This window comes from Pygocentrus nattereri, chromosome 19, assembly GCF_015220715.1.
Source record: "Pygocentrus nattereri isolate fPygNat1 chromosome 19, fPygNat1.pri, whole genome shotgun sequence".
NCBI classification, from domain to species: Eukaryota; Metazoa; Chordata; class Actinopteri; order Characiformes; family Serrasalmidae; genus Pygocentrus; species Pygocentrus nattereri.
In genome coordinates, this window is record NC_051229.1 from 27,088,740 (window position 1) to 27,114,366 (window position 25,627).

Below are 25,627 nucleotides of genomic sequence, written 5' to 3' on the forward strand. Positions count from 1 at the left end.
ATCTCGAGTCAAAACGGCAAAACGTCACCATACCGGACTGTACCATGTAGCCCATATAGGGGGAGGCCGTATTCTTCATCGTGTTAACGATAGCAATAGGACTACAGCACGTTTTCTTACAGTTTATAGTTTCCCTGAGATATTATGTGTTATACATTCGCTGATATTGCTCACCTTTCGTCTCATTAATAGCTTCCATGATGCACGCTTAAGAGCTAAGAGCTTAATGCATCGTGGAAGCAGTTAATGAGACGAAAGGTGAGCAATATCAGTCTTTATTTTTTATATATAGAGCCTAGGCTTTCCCCACATTAAGAAACACTGCGGTCTAGTTTGTTTGAATCCAGTCATGTTTATTTTTGCTTCATAACCGTTTCTATATCACAGCAGCATTATTACATCAGTCATTTAAAAAGAATAAAACAAGGTAGTTTCTCAAGCTTTACACTTTTCTAATAGATAATAGTTGCTTAGTAGATGGGATTTCAGGCAGCCCCCACTCCAACCCTTGGCTTTCTTTGGAAATCTGGGTAAGACTGGAGTTACATACAACCACTCAGGTATGTGCCCAAGCTTCTATTTTCTAGTGGCAATTCATCATAACCTCTATCAGTTTTCTCATGATCTCCCATGATCAAGGACAGTAAAAAATTATGAATACATTAGACAGGAGGTGCAAATTTAATAACAAAAGCCTTTGCATTAAAGTCTGACAGGGACAAATAACAGTGTCTTTAAAAGAGATTTAAATGAAGATGGAGAACAGACATCCCAAATAAACTTCAGGAGAGTGTTCCAAAAAAAGAGGGAACTACTACACTAAATGATCAACCAACCATAATTAAAACCTTAGAACATAAATTAGGCCTAAATCATTCAGTCATATGGTATGGGATAGGACATATAAACGAAGAAGCTTGACCACAATCCATGTTGATCAGAATATCTATGTACATTATTTATGTACATTAAGAAGAATCTTTTACTGAACATGGAATGTTCATATAACCAGTGACGTCTCAGAAGGATAGGGGTGAAATATTCAGTCCTCATCTAATAGGTGAAGATTATTGCCGCGTCTGCTGAGGGCTTTCACAAGAGGGGCAAATAGAAGAACATTATAGCGGTCACAAATGCATGCAGAAGTGTTTCTACATCTGCTGTCTACATCGGCTCAGGGATGGTCAGAGACAAGCAATGTTGTGGAGATAGAAAAATGCTTCCCTAACCATTTAATTGATACAAATGTCGAAGGAGAGTGTGGGGTCAAAGAGTTGGTGGTGCAGTCTGCACAGAGCATTTGCTGACATCTGAGTGTTGTCAATAAAACAAAGAAAAGTTAGACATTGATGGCCTATAATATGGCCAAGTGGCAGCATTTTATATATATATATATATATATATATATATATATATATATATATATATATATATATATATATATATATATATATATATCGTCGTCCATCTCCATTTTTGTCTATTTTTATTTTTCTACATCATTCAACACACCTGCTGTCCTTTTAACGATAAAAGGACCAACAGAAATGCTCTAAAAACACTTGGAATAAAATCTCTTTACATTAACTTACACTGAAAGGTGAGATTTTTTGCCTTCTCCTGTAAAGTTATTAATTTGGAAATGTTTGTTTTTGGACAGCGACGATATGATAAAGAGCAGAGGACGTAAAACTGAGCCAAGTGAGACACCCTTAAGTGGCAAGCGCCCATGTTTTCTTACAGTAAACATCGCATTGAATGTAATGTACTAATTTGAACCCCCAGTTTTATTGTCCAGTTTGATATTGTACCTGCAGTGCTCTACGTGTGGAGCAATCCCCACATGGCTGTTGTTGTCTGCAGGACTGTGCTTCTATAAGAAAAGACTTCATGAATGCACATCACAATTACCGAACTTGTCATGTGTAGTACTTTAGATATTAAAAATGATTTAGACGGTACAAACTAAATTGTTTCTATACAGTCATAACAGTATGGATAAACTATGTTAAACAGGCAAAGGTGTACGGGATCATTCAAATGTTATTATAATTTGAAATTAATGCAGAATAATACAGAATTGAAAGCAAAATGTATTTTTTGTTTATTTCTAGGATCCCCATTAGCTGCTATTGTGAAAGCTGCTATTCTTCTTGGGGTCAAGTAGACATCATATATAACAAACATAGTGTATTTAACACGCCTGGGAACATTAAACTCTGCACATTTGTTTTCCTTAATCTAACTCACTTGATTTGAATAATTACATGACAACTTCATCAGATTCACTAAGCTCCCCCAGTGAGCAATTATGAAAAAATAACAAAAGATTCAATTTAAATTTAAATTTAAATTTAAAGCTGCATAAAGATGTGCTTGGGGGATCTGTCAGACCCTTTACCCTACAGACTAGAGTTGACACTTTCCAAAGCCAAGCACAAGTAAAGCAAATGTTGCCGGAGTTTAAGAAAGCACAACTGGCCTCACTCTCCCCCCATTTCCAAGCATGATGCAGGCAGTTAGCAGTTATTGTTCTTCTGCAAGTGCGTTGAAACGTCCAGCAATTTATGTCCAATGTTAGTGGCGGTTCAAAAAGTGATTGCACTTCACATGACTTGGAGGAAGCATGTGCTAGCCTCCACCATCTTAGTGCTAGTAAGGTTGTGTAATGTTGTGGTGGACTGTCACGCATTCAGAACCGCCAATGGAGGAAAAGAACTCCATCTCCCAGAAGGCTTTGGGAGATCAGATGACTGAACAGTTGCAAGAGAACTCCATTTCTCAGGATACTTGGAAAGTTAACGTGACCGCCTACTTACAATAATGCTCAAATCAGAGATCGCAGTCTCCTGATTATTGATACGGTTCACCTGTGTTGTGTATCAAATGACTCTTAGCACAGAGTACTTAAGCCCGGGCTTTGAAGTGGCTCATGAGACTAGCTGAGCAGTTTTCCATTGTTCTGTTTGATCTTGTGTGTTTTGACCCATTGCTTTGTTTTCTGACTTCTGCCTTGGCCTTTTGTACCTTTGCTTGTGTTTTAGATCTGTGTTTTTGACCTTGGCCTGGACTTTGACTTTGTTGCTGCCTTTTGGAAACTGTTGATTTAAGGCATTAATTCCCACTGGTTTTTATCTGTGCTCGTCTGCAATTCTGTTATCGTTACGTGGACCTAACTGGTGGGTGGAATTTGGCCTGACTAAATTGGGGGGATTGGGGTAAAGAATGATGTTTGTGTTCATGTTAACCTGTAATTGTGAGTACACTCACAGGCCACTTTATTAGGTACACGTTTCTAGTAAAAGGTTGGACCCACTTTTGCCTTCAGAACTGCCTTAATTCTTCGTGGCACACTTTCGACAAGGTGTTGGAAACATTCCTCAGATTTCGGTTGGTTATTTGAGTTACTGTTGCCTTTCTATCATCTGGAACCAGTCTGCCCATTCTCCTCTGGTCTCTCACATCAACAAGGCATTTTCGTCCACACAACTGCCGCTCACTGGATATTTCCTCTTTTTCGGACCATTCTCTGTAAACCCTAGAGATGTGCATGAAAATCCCAGTAGATCAGCAGTTTCTGAAATACTCAGACCAGCCCGTCTGGCACCAACAACCATGCCACGTTCAAAGCCACTTAAATCCCCTTTCTTCCCCATTCTGATGCTCGGTCTGCACTTCAGCAAGTTGTCTTGACCACCTTTACATGCCTAAATGCATTGAGTTGCGGCCATGTGATTGGCTGATTAGCTATTTGTGTTAACAAGCAACTGAACAGGTGTACTTAATAAAGTGGCCAGTGAGTGTATACTCTTGTCATTGTTTTGTTTTGCACAGCTATGTGTAGGATGATGCCATAGCGGAACATGGGATTGGAAAGTATGCTGTCTGGCAAATTGCTACTGTGTTTTTGCAACCACAGTAGGCCTTAGTTCCTTCTTGCTGAAATGGATGAAAAGAACAGTATTAATGATGCCATTAATGCCTTTTTTGTGATGCGTGGTGATTTTTACACAGACATAAAATAAGTAGCTTGAGGGCTTATATTTATTGTTTATCAAAAACGACATATTTTCATAGACATAAGGATTAATCATAGGTTAAGTATTTACAGTTAGGTTGACAGAGACTACATTTTGCATCTGTTAGGTTTTGTGAAATTGAAGCTTAGGAACCCTGTGTTAAACTGACAGTGCCTTGTGAAGTAGACCCCAAGGTAACACAGCAACCTGTTCTGATATTCTGTAAATATTATTTCTGCAAAAAATCAGCTTATTTGGAAAGCATATACAGTACAACCCAGTATACAATAAAAGCTTTAATTATAAGAGTACATAAAATTATACAGTATATGCCATAGAAAATAATGAAATAAAAGTGCATTTTCTGCTGTATTTCAGTAAACACGTTGTAAATGCTATTATAGCCCGATTGGGCGCAGACATAGATTGTAATGCCCTGATGTTCCAGTGCAATATATAATAAAATCTTCACAAATACAGGCCATGTTTTGGACAAACTTCTTCCAAAGTCAAAAACCAAAAAAAAAGAAAGAACAGCTTTGGTCTACGTAGTACAGAAGATTGAATCTTAGTCCATTTTATTTATATTATGTTTCACTTTGCTGTTTTGTTTATGCCAACAGCCTGTGCCTTTGGTGTGATAATAAAGGAGTGAATGTTAAATGGGTGTGCTCCCCCTAAACTGGCCCTGACTCATTCTCATTATATGGAGAAGATGATGATGATTAAGACCTCATGGTTGAATGTGTTTTGGATTACTTGGAACATGCAATGCAGAAAATGCACCAACTTCTAAAACTGATCTTTGGAAAAGAATGAAAGCAGTGCAAACAGTGGACACCCTAAATACTGAAAAAACACCTTACTGTATTTGGTGGTTGAGGCTTCTGTGCAATCTTCTGGTATGTTTTTTTTTTTTTTGACTCTGAAAAATGAATAATACTTAATGGTAGTTTTGACTGGAAATTAAATAAAGAATGAGGGGTGTTTTCTGACTTTTGCTTGGTACATTTTAGAAGTACATTAAGATTAAGTGACCCTTTTTAGTCCCAAACTGGGGAAATTTCACCTCCGCTCAAGGACACCTCAGTCATGTGCTGTCGGCTCGAACCGGTGACCTTCCGGTCACAAGGCTGGTTCCCTAACCTCCAGCCCATGACTGCCCCCTATATAATACAGTATATAATAATCATTCATGCACATTGTTAGTTTTTGTGCACATATTACACAAAGCTACTGTAAAATAACAAACCATGACTGACAACTAATCAGTCAGAATAACTTATGTAGTAACTTTTATTGTCCAGCTAATCCAGATGTAGTCTGTCTAGGGATTCAGAAAGAGTATCTTTGTCCTTATTTTCAGTCTGTCCAGCATCATTGTCTTTCTTTTGGCCAGAAGCACACACTCCAGTGCCCTTAGTACATACCCTGCGTACACGCCTCAGCAGGTAGAAGAGTGCCCGTCTCAGCTCACGGCAGCGGAGGGCATATAACAGTGGGTTTACGGCTGAGTTAACCAAGCACAGAGTCCCGCAGAAGGCGAAGGCCCGCTGCTCCTTGAGGGTTAGTTCCCGTGAGACGTCGACCACCAGGATGGCGAGACTAGGGACCCAGCAAAGTACTAGGATCAGGAGGATCAGGCCCAGAGTGCGTGCCAGACGGATGTCCACACGCATTCTGTCACGCTGTCCCATTGTTGAACGTCCTGGTGTTCGAGCTTCCATGACTGCTTCATGATGGTGGGCCTTCCACAAGATTAGCACATATGCTACCAAAATGAGCACAAGCACCACCAGCATGAGGCCTGCCCAGCAGCTCATATAGTATGGATCAACGTATGGGAAGAGCCGAGAACATGGAGTCTTGTTTCGGCATCTCCATCCAATCAGAGGGAGGAAAGAGATCACAATAGTCACAGTCCATAAGGCCAGTATCCCAAACAAGGCTCTACGACGTGACAACAGAAGTTTGTAGCGCGGAGCCTTATAGATGCAAAGGTAGCGGTCCATTGAAGTTAGAAACAGGCTACCAACAGAGCCAGTGAAGGCCATGGTGACACCACCTAGCTTGAATAAGTAAATATCAGAATTGTCTCTGTGACCTAAAAGGTGGAATTCCAAGAAGAAAATGGGGAAGAAGGTACTAGCCAAGACATCAGCCACCGCCAAGCTTCCAATGAAGAGGTACGACGGCCGCTTGCGTAATCTTGCTGAAGCACCAATGACCACCAGCACCAAAATGTTCTCTAGGAAAGTGGCAGGTCCAGTAAAGCAGCAGATCCATGTGATAATACTCTTCTCTGTGTTGCTCAGCACCAGGTAACATGACAGGTTCTCACAGCTCTTAACACCTTCATCAACACAAACACATTTTTACTGTGAAACACCTTTCAAACACAGTAGAAATAGACTTCTCTGTTATGAGGTATAGTCCAACTCGAGACAAATTTTTTGTATGAGCAAACATGCTTAGTCACAGATGTCTGTTGTCACTGTGGTCAGTGGCAGACCCATATATATATATATCTAAGCTGTGGTTTTCTTTAGGAAAATTGAATGTTGTTGTCAAGAACTGCTAGTTTTACACATTTTTCTAAACAAACAAAAAATTCCAAAGCCAATCAAAGCCAACATACATTTTTCCTCCAAACATGGCTGGGTCCTCTGAATTACAAGGTATTTCACCAGCTTTTCTACAGTTTGCCTCAGAATTGCTGGCACATAACAAAAAATCACAAACCCGTGATCATAAATGGATCACTGATTTGAAGATCTGAAGGATGGCACATTACCTGTGGTTGTCAGGGCTCCATGGTCAGTTGTCATTTCATTTTGCTCTGTTGCCATTGTTGCCCGTTTTCTGGTGGATAAATCTACATTTTAGTTCATTATCCTTTCACATTACACCCCACCTGAAACACAAAATTGCATCTGATAACACAACACGATGGACGTCTTTTAGAGTTCGATCAAAGTGCAAACACACATTATGTATATTATGCAAATGCCCCATAATGTTGCTCATCACAATAATGAGCAAGCATGGATATACGTCCAAAACCTGATCATCCAGCATTTCATGTGAAATCAAGGGTATTAATAGGGTGCTTGTCCACCATAACTATAATAATAGCCATCATTCTTCTGACTTTGCTCTAGATGTTGGAACATTGTTGTGAGGGTTTGTTTGCGTCCAGACCCGAAAGCTTTAGTAAGGTGAGGTACTAATGTTGGATCATTAGTTCTAGATCACAAATGCCACTCCAACTCATCCCAAAGGCATTGGATGGAGCTCCTAATACAAAAAACACAGCTCCACTGCTCAACAGCCCAATGGTGAGAGGCTCTAAACCCCTTTAGCCAATGCTTAGCAATGGACCTGGTGGTCTTAGGCCCATGTGCTGCCCTTCAGTAGAATTTGCGATGTGTGTGTGTGTGTGTGCAATTCAATTCCTGTATCAGCAACGGGTGTACCTTAAAGTAACTGAATTTGCTAATCAGAAGGGGTGTCTGGATACTTTTCGGACATAAACTCACCAGCCACTTTATTAGGTACACTAATAAGTAAGAGGTTGGACCCCCTTTTGCCTTCAGAACTGCCTTAATTCTTTGTGGCACACTTTCAACGAGGTGTTGGAAACATTGCTCAGAGATTTCGGTTGGTTATTTGAGTTACTGTTGCCTTTCTATCATCTGGAACCAGTCTGCCCATTCTCCTCTGACCTCTCACATCAACAAGGCATTTTCGTCCACACAACTGCCTCTCACTGGATATATCCTCTTTTTCGGACCATTCTCTGTAAACCCTAGAGATGGTTGTGCGTGAAAATCCCAGTAGATCAGCAGTTTCTGAAATACTCAGACCAGCCCATCTGGCACCAACGTTCAATGCCACGTTCAAAGTCACTTAAATCCCCTTTCTTCCCCATTCTGATGCTCGGTCTGCACTTCAGCAAGTTGTCTTGACCACCTCTACATGCCTAAATGCATTGAGTTGCGGCCATGTGATTGGCTGATTAGCTATTTGTGTTAACAAGCAATTGGACAGGTGTACCTAATAAAGTGGCCAGTGAGTGTATATTGCCCACTTTAGTTTTAAAGCTGGAAGAAAGTTTCTTGGGAGTTTCTGCTGGCCTCTGCCCCCTGCTGGACGTATGCAAGAATACACGATAAGCAGCATGACAAGCAGGGAGGAGTCACTGGAGTAGAGAAAGTGATATTTACACTAAAGTTCTGGTTTGAAACACTGACAAGTCTCAATTTGTTACGCTGCAGGTTAGTTTCTGTTTGTCTTCCTTATGATTACTACTACATGTAGACTAACCCATTCGTGTCCAACAGCTGAATTCCTGTGGCAGGAAAAATCCTAAAGAACTTGTTCTGGTCTGTCAGTTATACCTTGAAATGAACATCTAACAGTATCCATTAGAAATGTATTTCAATAACATGTAAGTTTCATATATTTATTTACAGTCAAAGTTGGATCTCCTGTTGTTTTGTTACAAATCAGTCATCCCATGTGACCGAAATACTAATGTGTTAAATTAAGTGATAAAAACCCTCGTTTTATCCATATTGTTTGACAGATTTAAACATGTTCTCCTGATTTGTGGTAAGGTGAGCTCAGATGGCATATAGACCACAGGAAATGAAACTACAACTTTTTAGGTGTGGTTATTAAAGAATTCTAAAAAGATGTGCCTAAGCTCAAGCTCTACCAAAAGTTACAGTCATTTGATTACTTTTTTTTAGTTATTTTGAGCATTACCTTACTTTTAAAGTACATCAGTTTAAACTTACATAAAAAACTGGATTGAAAAACTCACCTTTTTTGTTTCAAAGTCAAAGAGAGACTTGAAATCAGAAACACTGCAGCAGACATTAACACACAGTCAACTATTAAGAAACACCTATTAAGAAAACTGCTTCAAGAATTACATGTCCTGAAAAGCCTATGTTTTACATTAAACAGTACGCAGGCATGCTTGATGAATGAATGACTAACACTGATAAAAGAAGAGTTCTATTCACTTTATGCAACTATGAGACAAGATTTAATCTATTGAAAGCAAAGTGCTGCGAGGTTGATAAAGCAGCGGAGTGAGAACTGCCTACCTTGACACCTCGCTGCAGGGAAACCAGACTGTCACAAACACAAACTTGCAGCAATGTCCCCCCTTATTACGACACCACATTCTTCCTCTATTAGAGAAAAAGGGGGAAGTACAGTTTGTCTGAATTTGTCTGAATTCTGGCTTTTCTCACACCATTAATCCTATAAAACCAGTTTGGCAGTGTAATGTACATAAATGTACATTTTCCAGCTAGCTGCTTTTTCAGGTGCTGCTTTTTCAACTGACTTTCAATGAAATCTAACTAACAGTCTAAACTAGAAGAGAGCTTCTCACCTCTTTTTCTCTACAGTATGCATCATGCGCTTTCACTTTGATCAGAGCCTTAAGTTGTTGTTTTTTTGAGCAAGAAAAGTTGAATTGAAGCCAGTAATAAACTGGGGCATCTGCCTGGAGCAATGAATTTAACTACTCTCTCTTGCTGTGGTCAGTTTTCTTAGAATTATACATTGGCATAGCTTCCATCCTACATATCAAACTTTATTTTTGTCTCACACCCTTCACTTTCAAAGTTAATTGGGCTTATGGGGGTAGATCTGGAAATAGTACAGGTCCACTTAATGCACAACTATCATTATCCTGACTGTGAAATTAGAAAGTATAAGCATGGGCTGACTGATTAAAATCCACCTGAAACAGAACTACAACCAAGATATATTTCCATGGTTATGCTCAACCCATTTCAGTGGTTATGCTTCGGCCGTTTTTGTGGTTATGCTATGATGGTTTCTACCCCCATTTCCTATTGTCACATTGCCATGGTTACACTACACCAACAGTGTCAGAAATAACGGTTCTGTGCAGGTCCATTTTTATTGTTATCAAGGTACAGTCAGTGTAAATGTATCTTCAAATGTTTAAGTTTAAGTTAACTGTGTACCTTAAATAAGCTTTACCCAGGGTATATATATATATATATATATATATATATATATATATATATATATATATATTTACTGTCTTAGAAAAGTGTTCATATTTGAATAAACAAAATGTATAGAATATGAATTAATAACATATATGTATATGTATATATATATATATATATATATATATATATATATATACACTGTGTGCACAATTATTAGGCAAGTGAGTATTATGACCATATTATCATTTTTAGGCATATTTTCTAACTCCAAGCTGGATAAACTTGAATGCTTAATGGATTTAAGCATAGCAGGTGATGTGTATCTGTGTAATGAGGGAGGGTGTGGCCTAAGGAGGTCAACACCCTATATCAAGGTGTGCATAATTATTAGGCAGCTTTTTTCTTTAGGCAAAATGGGCCAAAAAAGAGATTGAACTGACTCTGAAAAGTTAAAAATTACCAAAAGTCTCTCAGAGGGATGCAGAACTCTGTGATCACAGAACCATCAAACGTTTTGTTGCAAATAGTCAACAGGGTCGCAAGAAACGTGCTGAGAAAAAAAGACGCAAATTAACTGCCAAGGATTTGAGAAGAATCAAGCGTGAAGCTACCAGGAACCCATTATCTTCCAGTTCTGTCATATTCCAGAACTGCAACCTAGCTGGAGTATCAAGAAGTACAAGATGTTCAGCGCTCAGAGACGTGGCCAAGGTGACCACCACTGAACAAGACACATAAGCTGAAGTGTCTAGACTGGTCCAAGAAGAATCTGAAGACAGATTTTTCAAAGGTTTTATGGACTGATTAAATGAGAATGACTCTTGACGGACCAGATGGATGGGCCCGTGGCTGGAACAGTAACGGGACAGAGCTCCACTTCGAGTCAGACGCCAGCAAGGTGGAGGTGGGGTACTGGTATGGGCTGGTTGGACCTTTTCGGGTTGAAGATGGGCTCAAAATCAACTCCCAAGCCTACTGCCAGTTTTTAGAAGACACTTTCTTAAAGCAGTTGTACAGGAAGAATCTGCATCTTTCAAAAAGACAATGATTTTTATGCAGGACAATGCTCCCTCACATGCATCCAAGTACTCCAGTGCATGGCTAGCCTGTAAAGGCTACAAAGATGAAAAACTTATGACATTGCCCCCTTCCTCACCTGACCTGAACCCAATTGAGAACTTGTGGGCAATTCTTAAATGGCAGATTTACAGTGACGGAAAACAGTACACCTTTCTGAACAGGGTCTGGGAGGCTATGGTTGCTGCTGCACAAAAAGTTGATCGTCAACAGATCAAGAAACTGACAGACTCCATAAATGGAAGGCTTATCACCGTTATTAAAAAGAAGGGTGGCTATATTGGTCACTGACTTTTTTTTTTTTTTTTTTTTATTTCACAGAAATGTTCATTGGAAAGCTTTGAGTTGTTTGTTTATAATTCTCACTTGAACAGATGAAAATAAATAGTGAGATGGGAAAATGTGTGTTTCTCATTTAGCTGCGTAATAATTCTGCACCATTATAGTTGCCCAATAAATGTACACATATAGATATTCTCCTAAGAAAAACAAAACTTCACTTTTACTTTCTTAAACGTTCATGTTTGAGGTTTATTAACATTTTGGATTAAATGGACCGAGAGCACTGTAGTTGGTCATTTATAAAAATAATCCTCCAAAATAAGACTTGCCTAATAATTGTGCACACAGTGTGTATGTATATATATATATATATATATATATATATATATATATATATATATATATATATATATATATATATATATATATATAATAGTGATTTCTGGATGTTAGTGTGTTTGTTTTTTTTACAAACCTTTCCTCGAGGAAGCCCAGTATTATATGTAGTTAAAAAGCAGGTCCTAGTTTGACCAATCAGTGCTTCAGTAAATTGTGCTCATGATGTAATTGATGTCTCTGTGGCGGCTGTGAAGGTGTCTAGAAAAAATATGGACCCAAGAAATTCTTGTTACTTTTTTATTGTTTTTATGTTTATTTGAATTATGAATATGACTTTGTTCTAATGTGTATTGTGATAAACTCACTGCTGAGGTAAACTGTTTAAAAATTTGCTTAGATGCTTAAAACTTTCACACAGTACTGTACATATTTATACCTTTTCATAACATAATGTTTTAAAACAGAACAATAATATAAAAGGGATGTGTGGAATCAATGAAACTTACAAATACATGATTGCAGTACAATATTGTACAATTATGTCCTCTAAAGGTAATGAAGACTATACCCATCCCCATGGTTAGTCAACAATTATTTCCATATATACACTATACCATTTCCATGGATGCAAAACCTCAGTTTCCATAGTTATGGTATATTCCAACGTGGGCTGATTGATTAAAATCTATCTGAAAATAGAATTAAATCACTAGACATATGGATCAATGGGCTACGCTATAGTTTTCGTGATTAGAAAACAACGATTTCAAAGGCAAAACTACACCCATTTCCACAGTCAAGTTACACTCATTTCCATGATTAAACTCCCGATTTCCATGGATCCATAGCAACATCCATTTCTATGGTTTTGCCACACCCGTTTCCATAGTGACGCTATACCCATTACCATGATTTTGCTACGTCCATTGAAAGGGCTATGCTACATTTTCCATGATTCATCATACCATACTCACAGCACACCTCCATGACTACACTACACCTATTTGTGTAGTTTTGCTAAACCTATTTTCATAGTTAGGCCGCACCCACTTGCACTGTTGATAGTACATCCATTACCACAATTATGCTGCACCTACTGCCATGGCTGTGCTTTGATTTTCTATGATTATGCTACAATCGTTTTTCATATACGTTTACATGGTTACACTACACGTAGTTCTCTGGTTATACGACACCCCTTCCCACGGTTACTCTTTACCAGTTTCCATGGTAATGCTGCACCCATCTAAAAAAATTCAGTAATACTACGCAAAATAAGAGAAAGGAGATGTGAGTTTTTATTGTAGTGGCATGTAGAACCTAACACAGGTATTACATAACAACATTTTATGCTAATAAATTCAATCCACATCCTTCAACATTAATGTGATTGTTGTGTTAATGACCACATTTTGTTCTCCAGTACAGCCCTAAGGTCTATTAGGCATGTATAGATCCAGGTCATGGCACGTTTGTAGAAGACAGGCACACCTACTCAAGTTTCTCTGTCCAAACACGCCATATTTTGGTGAATGACTCTGCTGTGTTCACTGAGTTCCTGATGCCTACAATTGCCTGTATTTGTTTATTTGTTTGTTACGAATTTAATTTATCCAAAAGCAACAAGAGCTATAAAAAAAAAACGAACCTTAATTTGAAGTCCTATTATAAAATAAATATTTACCTAAATCTTTATGTGCCAAAATTGTTTAATTTAATATTTTGTGCATCCTCCCTTTGCAAGGAGTCTTTTTTAATAATGCCTAATGAGATTGGAGAACACAAGGCAAAGGCTTTTAACCTGTTCCTCTATACAGAATCTGTCCAGATTCTCAGGTACCATGCTTGTGTACCACAGGTTTTCTATGTGGTTTTGTTCAGGAGCCTGGTATGGCCTTGAGAAAACCTTGATTCTATGGTCAATTAATGTTTGTGTTGATTTTGCGGTGTGCTTTGGATCATTATCCTGCTGGAAGATTCAGCCACAGCCTGGTTTAAGCTTGCTGAGTGTGGCTATTAGCTTTTGATTTAATATTTTGCCAGTACTTGATGATACCATGTATGTGCATAAGCTGTCCAGGGCAAGAAAATCTGAAAGAAAAACAGTCCCACAACATCATAGATCCAACTAACATCCCTCATAGTGAGAATGAGGTACTTTTCTATATGGCTTTATCTTTGTGCATAAGTTAAACCCATCTCTGGTGTTTATTGCCACAAATCTCTATTTTGGTCTCTTCTAGAACACAGAACATGTTGCTAATGAAAGTATTAGTAATGTCTGGTGAACTGCATGTGCCTGAGATTGTGGCTTTCTTCTAGCAACCCTGTGCACCAGAATGACCCAAATATTTCTCATATACCGTACTGTGCGAAAGTCTTAGGCACCCAAGACACATTTTCAAAATATTTATTTGTGTAGTTTGTGTTTATTTGCTGAGAAAAATGTTAATATTTGAATTAACTTAATTTATAGAATAGGCCAATTTATTAGATACACCTTGCTAGTGAAAGGTTGGACCCCGTTTTGCCTTCAGAACTGCCTTAATTCTTCGTGGAATACTTTCAACAAGGTGTTAACAATAATAACATTACAAAGAAAAAGAAAACTCAAAAGAATTAGGTACTAGTTCATAATGACAACATGGGTAAGTCCTATATGTTCTGACCTCGTTTTGAGTCAGACCTCCTTGCTTTACAGTCATTCTCCTGAGCAGAACTAAGTCTGTCTCTTTATTCGTCCTGAGATAATGACTGCCCTCCCGTCATGCTGTTGGAAGACTGACCATCAAGGCCTCCTCCTCACCATCACCAACCCACTCTCCTGTTCATTTGTGCCAACTGCAACACCTTCAGGTACATCACTGTGCCATCCAGATGTAGCAGCATTGAGATAGGATGGGACCGTTTCAGATCACTCCCACTTTTCATACTCAGTCAGAGATTGCCTCAGTCAGAGACCAACTCAGTCAGAGATTGCCTCGACCAGTGCAGTTTCTAAAGCTTTACCATCCAGATTTCAAACAGATATCCTCTTAGCTTCTATTTGGTATTTAGCTTATTAAACTCTAAATACTGTCTGACCAGAGGAGGACGGGTCTCCCCTTGTGAGTCTTGGTTCCTCCCAAGGTTTCTTCCTCCAGTCTGAGGGAGTTTTCCTTGCCACCGTCGCCTCTGGCTTCCTCATTGAGGGATACATGTTGTAACTGTATGGTTTCAAACTTCTATAATGCTGCTTTGTGACAACGTCATTGTAAAAAGCGCTATACGAATAAACTTGAGTTGAGTTGAATTTTGAGTCTTTCCTGGTCATTAGTCTGCCAATCTGCTAGAAAAACATTGTTACTGTCCAAAGAAAAACACATTTCTTTGTTTCTGTTATTTTTTTATTTTAATACATGAGCACGGCAGCTGTGCTTTATTGTGTGAAAGTGTCACGGCGAATGGCCAAATAGAAATTGACCAGAATCACTTGGAATAAGATCTCTTTACATAAATTTACATTAAAAGCGAAGAAAGTTTTTGCCACTTCTTGTGGTATTTTGGAGATTTTTGTTTTTCTTTGGACATGGATGATATGTAATAAAAACTGTGGGGCTGAGGGATTTCTGGGGATGGATAACCGGTTTGGCTAAAAAATGGAGAGGTTAAAAAAGCACAGACTGAAATTGTGACCTATATTATACAGATTTAAAATATCCCTCATAATTACCATGACGCTTATCATTATTATTATTAGTATTATATATATTCGTAATCAAATATAGCAATTACTGAAAATAATGCAGCGCCTGGCCAGTATGTGAGCAGTTATAGCTGCAGTGCTCTTCAGTGGGCAGAGAAAGGAGACGGGCGACCACAGCGAGATACAGACGCCTCAGAATGAAGCGATGAACAAAACACTGGTGAATAATCAGTCCACGACACAGCGAACCTGTTACTGTCAGTCACCGCGTCTTTTGGTTGGTCCAACTGTTTGTTGATGGAGGAGCCATTTTGCTGTGAGGCGAAGGCGGAGAGGATGAGAATAGGAGGAGAAAAGGAAGAGAGGAGAGGAGAGGTTTTAGGCTTTTGGGTCGTCGAGGTTATTTCCACATTGTGAGAATAGCGTCTTGCTCGGAGCTGCAGTACAAACAGCCCGTCTGTAACCGACGACGGGCTTTCGCCACCAAACCACGAGGAAGCGGGTGAGTCGCCGCGGTCACGCTTCCTTTACACACAGCCTGCCGCGGCCATGTTGGGAGCGAGTTGTTGTTTTGGTTTGGAGGCAGAATGAGCTCCCTAGATTCCTTTCTGTCTGTCTGCCTGTCTGTCTTTCTGTGTCTGTCTGTCTTTCTTTCTGGCTGGCTGTCTTTCTGCTCGTCTTTCTCTCTGTCTGTCTGTCTTCCTTTCTCTGTCTGTCTTCCTTTCTTTGTCTGTCTTCCTTCCTTCCTTCCTTTTCTGTTTTTTCCTTCGATCTGCGAGTGCATTAACGTTACTTGTCTAACACCGTGGCAGGTTCAGTGATCGTGTCCCCTTAATATCCGCTCAGTGTTGTTTTTTCTAAGTAAGTTGTGGAGCCCCGCTGGTGACATACTGTATGAATAAAAATAATGCGTGGCCACGACTTACTAACGAGTGGGAACATGATCCCAATGCGTGGCCACGACTTACTTAGGCGTGGGAATGAGATCGCGACTTAATTACCTCGTTCCCACGCATTAGGATCTCGTTCTCACGCACAAAATGCTTGTGGTGAGGCTCAGATAATCACTTTACAGAAAATAAGTAAGTTAAATAAATATATATGCATATATACATACACATATGTATTTAAAAAATGGAAGTATATTAAATATACATAAAATCTAGAGAAAATATACGCAAAATAGACACAGTATACACAAGACATAGAGACAGTATACATTTAAAGTGACTTGGGTGATTCTGTGTTATTGTTCTTTAAAGTGGCTTAGCGTTAAGGTGTTATTGTCCATAGCAGAGATGATATGATACAGTGGGACTGGTAGACGTCCTGTAAGGCTGGTAGTGTGTTGCCTATGTTGGCTTCTTCTGTCCTCACCACTCCTTTAAGGGTCTTGTGGTAACAGGCAGTGCAGCTGCTGTACCCGACAGTGATGCAGCCCATGAGGAAGCTCTCTATGGTGCACCTGTAGAAGTTGGTGAGGATCTGAGGATGCAGGCCAAACTTCCTGAGCCTACGCAGGAAGAAGAGATGCTGACGGGCAGATCTCACAGGTCATCAGTGAGGTTTGCGCCGAGAAACTTCACACTGCTTGCTCTCTCCACTTCAGCTCCATTGATGGACAGGGGAAAGTGACCACCCCTCTGCAGCTTCCTGTAGTCCACGATCATCTCCTTTGTTTTGCTGATGTTGAGACAGAGATTGTTGTCATAGCACCACGCTGAAAGAGTGCTGACTTCGTCTCTGTAGGCTGTTTCATCTCCATCAATGATGAGGACTAGGATGGTGGTGTCATCAGCAAACTTGAAGATGATGTTAGAAGTGTGCGTGGCTACACAGTCATGTGTATACAGGGAGTACAGGAGAGGGCTGAGCACACATCCCTGGGGAGCCCCAGTGCTCAGAGTCAGTGTGGAAGAGAAGCTGTTCCCATCTTTCACCACCTGGGGTCTGCTCATCAGGAAATCCAGTATCCAGTTGCACAGATGAGAGTTCAAACCCAAGTCTGTGAGCTTAGGAATTTGGCAGGAATGATTGTGCTGAATGCTGAGCTGTAATCTATGAACAGCTCATTCGAACTAGTTATGTTTTTCCATAACCTGCTGTTCATTCGTAATAGCAGGTGATCTAAAAGTAGTCATGGAGGTTAGGGAACCAGCCTTTTGACCGGAAGGTTTGATACCCTGAGCCAACAGTGCATGACTCAGGTGCTCTTGAGCAAGGCACCTAGCCCCCTACTGCTACGCAGGCGCTGCAAATAAGGCTGCCCACTGCTCCGGGCAAGTGTGTGTATTCATTAGTGTGTATGTGGTGTTTCACTGCACAGATGGGTTAGACTGTGGAGGTGAAATGTCCCTGTTGTGGGACTATTAAGGGTCTTTTAATCACTTTAATCATGTATCTTTCTGCTCTGTTGTTCTTTCTCTTTCTCTTAGGTGACCTTTAGAGTGCATTCTATGGGAGGCGGTAACAGATACACTTCATGGCCAGATGTGTGTGTTAAGCCCTTGTAATTAGTGGGGTTGAATATTTTAGCTGCTAACAGGTGCATAACATCAAGCACACAGTCCTGCAATCTTCTCAGACAAACTTTGGCGGTAGAATGGGTCGAACTGAAGAGCTCAGTGACTTTCAGCGTGGCACTGTCATAGGATGTCACCTGTCCAAAAAATCAGTTCGGGAAATTTCTGCCATGCTAGATCTGCCCCGGTCAACTGTAAGTGCTGTTATTGTGAAGTGGAAACGTTTAGGAGCAACAACAGCTCTACCTCGAAGCGGCAGGCCACACAAACTCTCAGAACGGGACCTCACAGTGCTGGAACGTGTTGCAAATGAAAATCGTCTCTCACCGGTTGCGGCGCTCACTACCGAGTTCCGAAATGCCTCTGGAAGCAACGTCAGCCCAAGAACTGTTCGTCGGGAGCTTCATGGAATGGGTTTCCGTGGCCAAGCGGCTGCACACAAGCCCAAGATTATCAGGCGCAATGCCAAGCCTGCCCTGAAACTGTCCAGCAAAAAACAGAACAAAACAACTCCGGACACCATTTCTGATAATAAGGCAGGGTAAGTTGCTGAACTATAGCTGATGTGGTTTAGCAAAAATGTTATCATGAATTATATGATTATCTTTAAATCTGGTGGTGACTTTGAATTTGACTGATGTGTCTTCCAGTTTGAGGAGAAGATAGATATAGGTTTTTCCTCTTTTAGTTTCAGCCTCCGTGTACATCTGCATGTCGTAAATGATCTTTTCCAAGCAAGATATAGTTGCTAGATTAAAAAAAAAAGTGACATCCACATCCTAACATCTTTAAAGGTTATTTGATTAAGCATTTCATGTCTTTTAATCGAGATAATCACACGCGATTGATGACATCAGTCTTGATACATTGTCTGGCTTCAGAACATTCTGTAGCAGCGCAAAGCATAAGATTGTGCTTGCTGAACAGATAAAGCCGTGTGGCAGCTTTCCACAGAGGGAATATATATATTTCATTATGCCTTATTTTCCATCACTTTTTTCAACTTTATATCCCAGCCTAATAACAGTAGGCTACAGTAGCCTAACATAGAAAGCTTTGGCCAATTCAGTGTTTTAACAAAAAGCTACTCAAAGGCAAGAAAAACAGGTTTTCAGTAGATTAATAGCAGCCTCTCTGCAATATTTGTGGCACTTTTAAAAAATTGTATTATTCTATTGTTCTAATAATTTTACCTGTGCCGTGTCACCCATCATATCATTGTCTATTTGTGATTGATACAGGACATGATTGTTGGCTATATTGCGCACAGTCTCGCAAGCCAAACAGTGGTCTGTGATTAGTTATTTTGCATGTCAGCTGAACCGCATTTCCTCTTAGAGTAGGTAGATCTTGGCCAAGCTAAGGCATGAAATGTACTAGGCGCTCTAGCTATAAGCAGAAGTGTAGCTTACAACAGCAGAGTAAATGAGTGCAGTGGGAGTGGAGCAGCATGATTTACCTTTTTTCAAAAGGTCTGTTGCTCCAAAATCACTTCAGTTCCGCTCCATCCCCTGAGCGACACAAGTGATCAGACAGCGTCACTCCTACAGCTCACACTTATATAAATAAATATGCACAGACACAGGGAGCTGGACCTGCTGTCACTTGTTAAATGAGTCCAAATCCAGTAGGCTTTCCTTACTTGTCTGTCGTTAACAATGCATGCCTGCAACTCTGTCATCTGTAATTTTGTGTACTTTTTTGAGGCTTGTAGGTCATGTTGTTTAGCATCTCATTTGCAAATAGTAAATTGAGCTTTTGCTGTTAGGACCTCCAGCGGTGGAGAAGAGGATCGTGGACAGACGGACGCCTCTACCTCGTCTGAGCCAGTAGTCCAGGTTCCAGACAGAGAAGACCCATCACCAAGCCAAAGCAACGAAGCCCAAAGCTGATGGCCTTCATCACATCCTGCTAGGCACAAACTGCCGTCAGAGTCAAGCCGAGGTGGACTCATGCCCCAAGAGCTTGAGACACTCGAGACAACAAGCTGTACTAGTTGAGCTCACTTCAGAATAACCAATGCGTGCCTGTTCTACATGATGGAAGGCCACACAAGGGTCAGAAAGTAGAAGATTCAAGCCCATGAACTTCTCTTTATTTGCAGACAGTTTGCAAGGTATAATGACCAGTGTTTTTAAATGTGCTCTTGGCTGTCCACATGAGTGGATGCTGAGTGGTAAGTTCCGTCTGTCGGACCTGGGCTTTTGTGTGCTGTTATGAGTCACTGTCATTATTCCCTTCTTCTATAGGGTATATGTGTTAAAAAAAAGAGTAAAAAGGGTCTTTTGCTTTATGAAGTGTTCTTCAGATTGATGAAGAATGTGCTGTAGATGGTTCTATGTTTACCCTTTTTGAAAAGGGTTACAAGATTGCTATTACAACCATAGCAGATCTGTTTTAGTGCTACATAGAACTCTTTTCAAAAAGGTTCTATAGAGCCATATACAGCATGTTCTTCATCAATCTGAAGAACGTTTCATGATGTGTACATGGCTCTTTATAGTGGCATTTTCTTTTCCTAAATAACCCTTAAAGAACCGTTTTTTTTACACAACTTGCAGAATGCAGTGGGCTTTTTCATCCAATGTGGCCTTGAAACAAGTGAGCGAAGGGTTATAGAATGTAATTGCATGCGTTCTTCTTTTTTGTGGTTTCTTCTTTTGTTTTCTGGAAACTTTGAGGGTAATTGGTCCTCAGAAGTTGGGTGTGTATGTTCATCTGCATTTGGGACATTGTGCATCAGAGAACCACAGGAACGTCAGCTTAACAAATCGTACAGTGCTCGGTTACATTGCACCACATCACATCAAAGCCCCTGTTGCTAAACCTTTGGTTTGTAACAGTGAATCAACAGTTATAAGCATTTTTTTTTCTGATATTTGCATAAATGTATAACTAACGTCTGCAAGTTAAGGAAAAAAAAAAACTAACCAAAGCCCCAAATCCAGCCACCCTCTGTTCTCTCCAGTGTGGTATTTCGAGTTTTAATTGGTTGTCTCTTATTTTTAACCTTTTAAGCTTTTACATATGAGGATTTGTGTGTTTGTGAACATGATTTCTTTTTTCTTTTTTTTTTTTTTTTTTGGATTGTTGTTTTCACGTAGTACTTTGATGTTCATTATTTGTCTCTTGTGTTCTTGTAGTTAAAAGGGAAAAAATACCTTTTCTATTATATAAATATAAATTGACCATATTCCTGCTAAAATTTCAATTTAAAGTCTCTTTACTTTTTGGGACATATCAGCTGGGTGGGTGGGTGTTTTTCATACCTTGCTAAGTTTGTAGTCTTAGTCTACCTATGGTAAAATATCACAGTTTATTGGGTTACTTACTGCACTGTCACAGTCCTTCAGTTCAGCTTCAGTTCTGCTTCCGTTAGTAACAGAGTTACACAATTAGGTGTCTTTGAATTATAACTAGCACATGCCCCAGGGATAAGCCGTGCGATGGACAGACAGGAGCAGTCATCTGGCTGCAAAATCTACTAATCGAGCCGCAGGCCAGGCAGAACCTCAGCTTGGTCTGAAGAGGCTGCAGGCTGGGAAAAACCTCACTTTAGACACAAGAAGCCTCAGCTTGTGCAAGGTTTAGTCAACAAATTAGTGAGCTATCTAGCTAAAGTTGGTGAAGTACAGTACTGTGCGAAAGTCACATTTTCAAAATCTATTTGTGTAGTTTGTGTTTATTTGCTGAGAAAAGTGTTAATATTTGAATAAACAAAATTTATAGAAAATTAATAATGATTTTATATATACACTCATATATACACTTTATTAGGTACACCTTACTAGTAAAAGGTTGGACCCCCTTTTGCCTTCAGAACTGCCTTAATTCTTCGTGGCATACTTTCAACAAGGTGTTGGAAACATTCCTCAGAGAATTTGGTTGGTTATTTGAGTTACTGTTGCCTTTCTATAATCTCGAACCAGTCTGCCCATTCTCCTCTGACCGCTCACATCAACAAGGCATTTTCTTCCACACAATTGCTGCTCACTGGATATTTTCTCTTTTTTGGCCATTCTCTGTAAACCCTAGAGATGGTTGTGCGTGAAAATCCCAGTAGATCAGCAGTTTCTGAAATACTCAGACCAGCCCGTCTGGCACCAACAACTATGCCACGTTCAAAGTCACTTAAATCACCTTTCTTCCCCGTTCTGATGCTCGGTCTGCACTTCAGCAAGTTGTCTTCACCACCTCAACATGCCTAAATGCATTGAGTTTTGGCCATGTGATTGGTTGATTAGCTGTTTATGTTAACAAGGAACTGTGCCTAATAAAGTGGCCGGTATATGGTCAGTGGAGTTACCTCATCTACACTGTGGCTAATGTAGGTCGCAAGTAAAGAAAAACTCTGCAAGTGGGGGCTTTTTTCCCACAAGTTAACGCTGTTCTATAGCTTTTTTATAAGCTACATCCATCACTTAAAGTCTTATGGCTTATGCCTGCTAATATTTTTGCTCATAGAGCCAATACAGTACAAAACACCAGGCTACTGCTGCTGCTAGAGTTTAGATACTGTTGCCAAGAAGTTTGAGTTTGTTGTTTGTTTGTTTGTTTGTTTGTTTGTTTGTTTACTCATGGTACTCTAGGTTGCCGCATTCCTGTATGAGCTTGGACACCCAATTCCAAAAGCATTGGAATTAATTTGGATTTTCCCTCCCACCACCTTTGCAGATATAACAGTCTCCACTCTTCTAGGAAGCCTTTCTACAAAGTCTGTGCCCAGTCAGTCAAAAGGTGTTCAGTGGGATTGAGGTTAGGGCTCTGTGCTCTGTCCACTCGTAATAGTTTTTCAAAATAGTTTTTCCCAAACTGTTGCGACAAAGTTGGAAATGAGCTGTATGTAAACCTTTAAAACATTTAGCACTGATGTGACAGAAGTTAAAGGTGTTGGAACATTACAGAGGCACTTCTCTGTAAATTTACATAATCTACCACATTTCACAATAATAGCACAGTTGCTGTTGACCAGGGTGGAAATTTCGCAAACTGCCATGTGGCAAAGGAGGCATCCTATAACAGTGCCACATATAAAGTCACTGAGCTATTTGTTGCAGAAAATTCTATTGCTGTTGTTGGCCTATGGAGATGTGTATGGAGATATGGAGAGGAGTCTGCATACTTTTGGCCATATAGTAAACATCAAAATAAAGAGGAGGGAAAAATGGATAGTCCGTATAGTTAATGGTGTACTGAACGCAGCAAAATAAACCTGCCTTACTTCTCTTATTGTTCCTGTTTGACAAGGCTGTAGTGTGGACGGATACCTGTAGAAAGGCTGTTCAGAAGGTTTTACTTACACTCTTATATAGTACTGTTGTCTTGGTGAATGATTCATATCGAATCCTATTCCTGTGCAGGAATGACAGGGTGGCGTGGTGGGCCTGGGTTCAACCAGTGTCCAGTTGGACATGCCAAATATCCCCTACATGTGAATGCATGTCTGCCCTGTGATGGACTGACAACCTGTCCAGCGTGTATCCTGCCTTCAGCCCTATGAGTGCTGGGATAGGCTCTGTTACCCCCCTGTGGCCCAGAAGGTTTAGGAAATGTGTGTGTGTGTGTGTGTGTGTGTGTGTGTGTGTCTGTCTGTCTGTCTAAGCTGGCTTATGTTAGCATAGTGCTGGTTGAACTGGTCACCCAGCATGGTTATGCTAACTGACCAGCATACCAGTACCCAAAGCCTAACGTGCTGATTTAGCTGGTGACCAAATATGCAAATCTATGCTGATTTTTCTAGAAGACCCAGTGTGTTGAAATAATGACTTGTTTGATTTAGTTTTGTGGAAGATTTTCTTAACATTTATAAATATGGTTGAAAAATAGTAACTTGACTATTTAGGGTTGATTTGATTCCGTAGTTTCTCACACTATACTGCTTGGTTCTCTCATTCTCTGTGAGTGCAGGCCTCTGTGTGTACGTTGGTTATGCTTCGTACCGGAGTTCTGCAAATTGTATCGCTGTGTTTTTTAATCATACTGCTTGGTCCTATTATACACAAATTGTGACCATAATAAGAACATTTGGCCATTTTCTAAGAACCGTGGCCTGTACACACACAAAGACCTAGTTTGACCTGAACCTGAACTTTATTTTTTATCCATTTCATTTCCAGTGCATATATTCTAGCACTTCCTTGTTTGGTCGCAACTAAGGATATCCTGTTTAGTTATTAAAGATAATCAATAGGGTTCTCTTGTATTTCCTTGATCAATAAAAAAATGGAAAAGTGGGATTTGTGAATTTGTGTGATATGATGTAATCAAGAGCAAAGCCCTGTATTCTTAAAGTGTGTTTTAACTTATAGGTCACGGTGTAATTAAATGGAATAGCTTAAGGCCAGTGATTATTTTTTATGTAATGGTATATTGATAAATTAAAATGAACTGAAATGGCTGAGGAACGATGTCGTGGCACTATTAGAAGAAAAACAAAGATGTTTGTCACAGAAAGCCAAAGCTAACTGAAAAACAAAGTGTATGTAAAATGTATAAAATTGTTACAGTTACAATGAAACTCAAAGTGATGCCAGAGTTGCATGTAACAGTAAGACAGATCAGGTGAGATGAAGTAAAGGGGGTAGGTCACTTTTACAGAGCGGTATAAAAACGATCGATTTTCCAGTTTTTTTAGTTGCAACTCAGGTTAATGTTTGTATTTGTGATACCTTGATCTTTAATGAAAGATTCTAACTTTCTCTGCTGCTAAACACTTGGTGTTTAATTGTTTAATTGTTTGTAGTAGGTGAAGTTTTATTTTTGGAAGCACGTTGTTTTAACATGACAGCGGAATAATGACTTATTTTCTCAAAAGTATGACTTATGATCTTAAAGGAATTACTTTTTCAGAAAGGTGACTTAGTATTTGGATATAACTACTTACTTCACAGAATTTTCACTTAGTATTTCAAATAAAGACTTACACTCTTGATGTACTTACTATCTTGAACAAGATTTGAGTTTTAAGAAGAACTTTCAACATTCTGTTTAAAAATGATGATTTCTTATACTTCATCAGTACTGTATGGGTAACAAGTCGTTATTTTGACTGAGTAATTCAACATCTTAAGAAAAAGAATCATTCTGAAACACTGAGCCAAAAGTTATGAGAGAATATGTGATTATTTTGATGTAAAATGTTGTCATACTTCTGCCAGGAACAGAGAGGAAACATCATTGGTGAGTTTATTGCGCAGTAGTCCGGTAGGTGGCGCCATGCTCGCACAGTTTGATCCGTCTTAACCCACATAAGAAGAAGCCAGTGAGGAGAAGGAGGAGGCGAGGGAGAAGATAGGGTTGTTTAGGTAGAGGTTGGTTTCGTATTGTGAAAATAGCTTAATCGCTTAGAGCCACAGTCTAAACATCCAGTCTCTGTGAAACAGGCTTTCACCATCAGAATCCCGAGGGAGTCTGTAAGTCCATATGTGTTCATGTCCTCTTCAGTTCTGTTTCCCAAAAGCATCTCAGCATAAAGATGACTCTGGAATGGTTGAGCTGGCATCACACTGAACACTCTCTCTACCAGATAAGAGGATTTTTAATACTGTAAGATGCTTTGGAGAAACTGAGCCGTGTTGTGAGTAAGTCCTTTGTTTTCATGGGGAGGCAGAATTCATGATCTACATTTGTGTTTTCATTTTCACGGCTGATTCAAACCTATAAGGATGTGGCGATTCAGCAAGTTCTCTGATACAGCAG

General features: G+C 39.7%; 1 protein-coding gene across 4 annotated transcripts; it reads right to left on the reverse strand.

The window, feature by feature from the left end:
• Positions 1-4,300: 4,300 nt before the first annotated feature.
• cnr2 (cannabinoid receptor 2) lies at positions 4,301-9,155 on the reverse strand. 4 transcript variants are annotated; one of them, XM_017720661.2, is made up of 3 exons: positions 9,137-9,155; positions 6,814-6,933; positions 4,301-6,372 (listed from the first exon to the last, which is right to left on the reverse strand). In XM_017720661.2, the coding sequence occupies exons 2-3, from the start codon at positions 6,866-6,868 to the stop codon at positions 5,327-5,329; spliced, it is 1,101 nt and encodes a 366-aa protein (XP_017576150.1). In that variant the 5' UTR covers positions 6,869-6,933; positions 9,137-9,155; the 3' UTR covers positions 4,301-5,326. The 4 variants fall into 4 exon arrangements, with proteins under 4 accessions (XP_017576150.1, XP_017576151.1, XP_017576148.1 ...); XM_017720662.2 differs by having other exon boundaries at positions 6,814-6,881; positions 9,137-9,149; XM_017720659.2 differs by lacking the exon at positions 9,137-9,155 and adding an exon at positions 8,848-9,127 and having other exon boundaries at positions 6,814-6,881.
• Between the last annotated feature and the right edge of the window lie 16,472 nt (positions 9,156-25,627).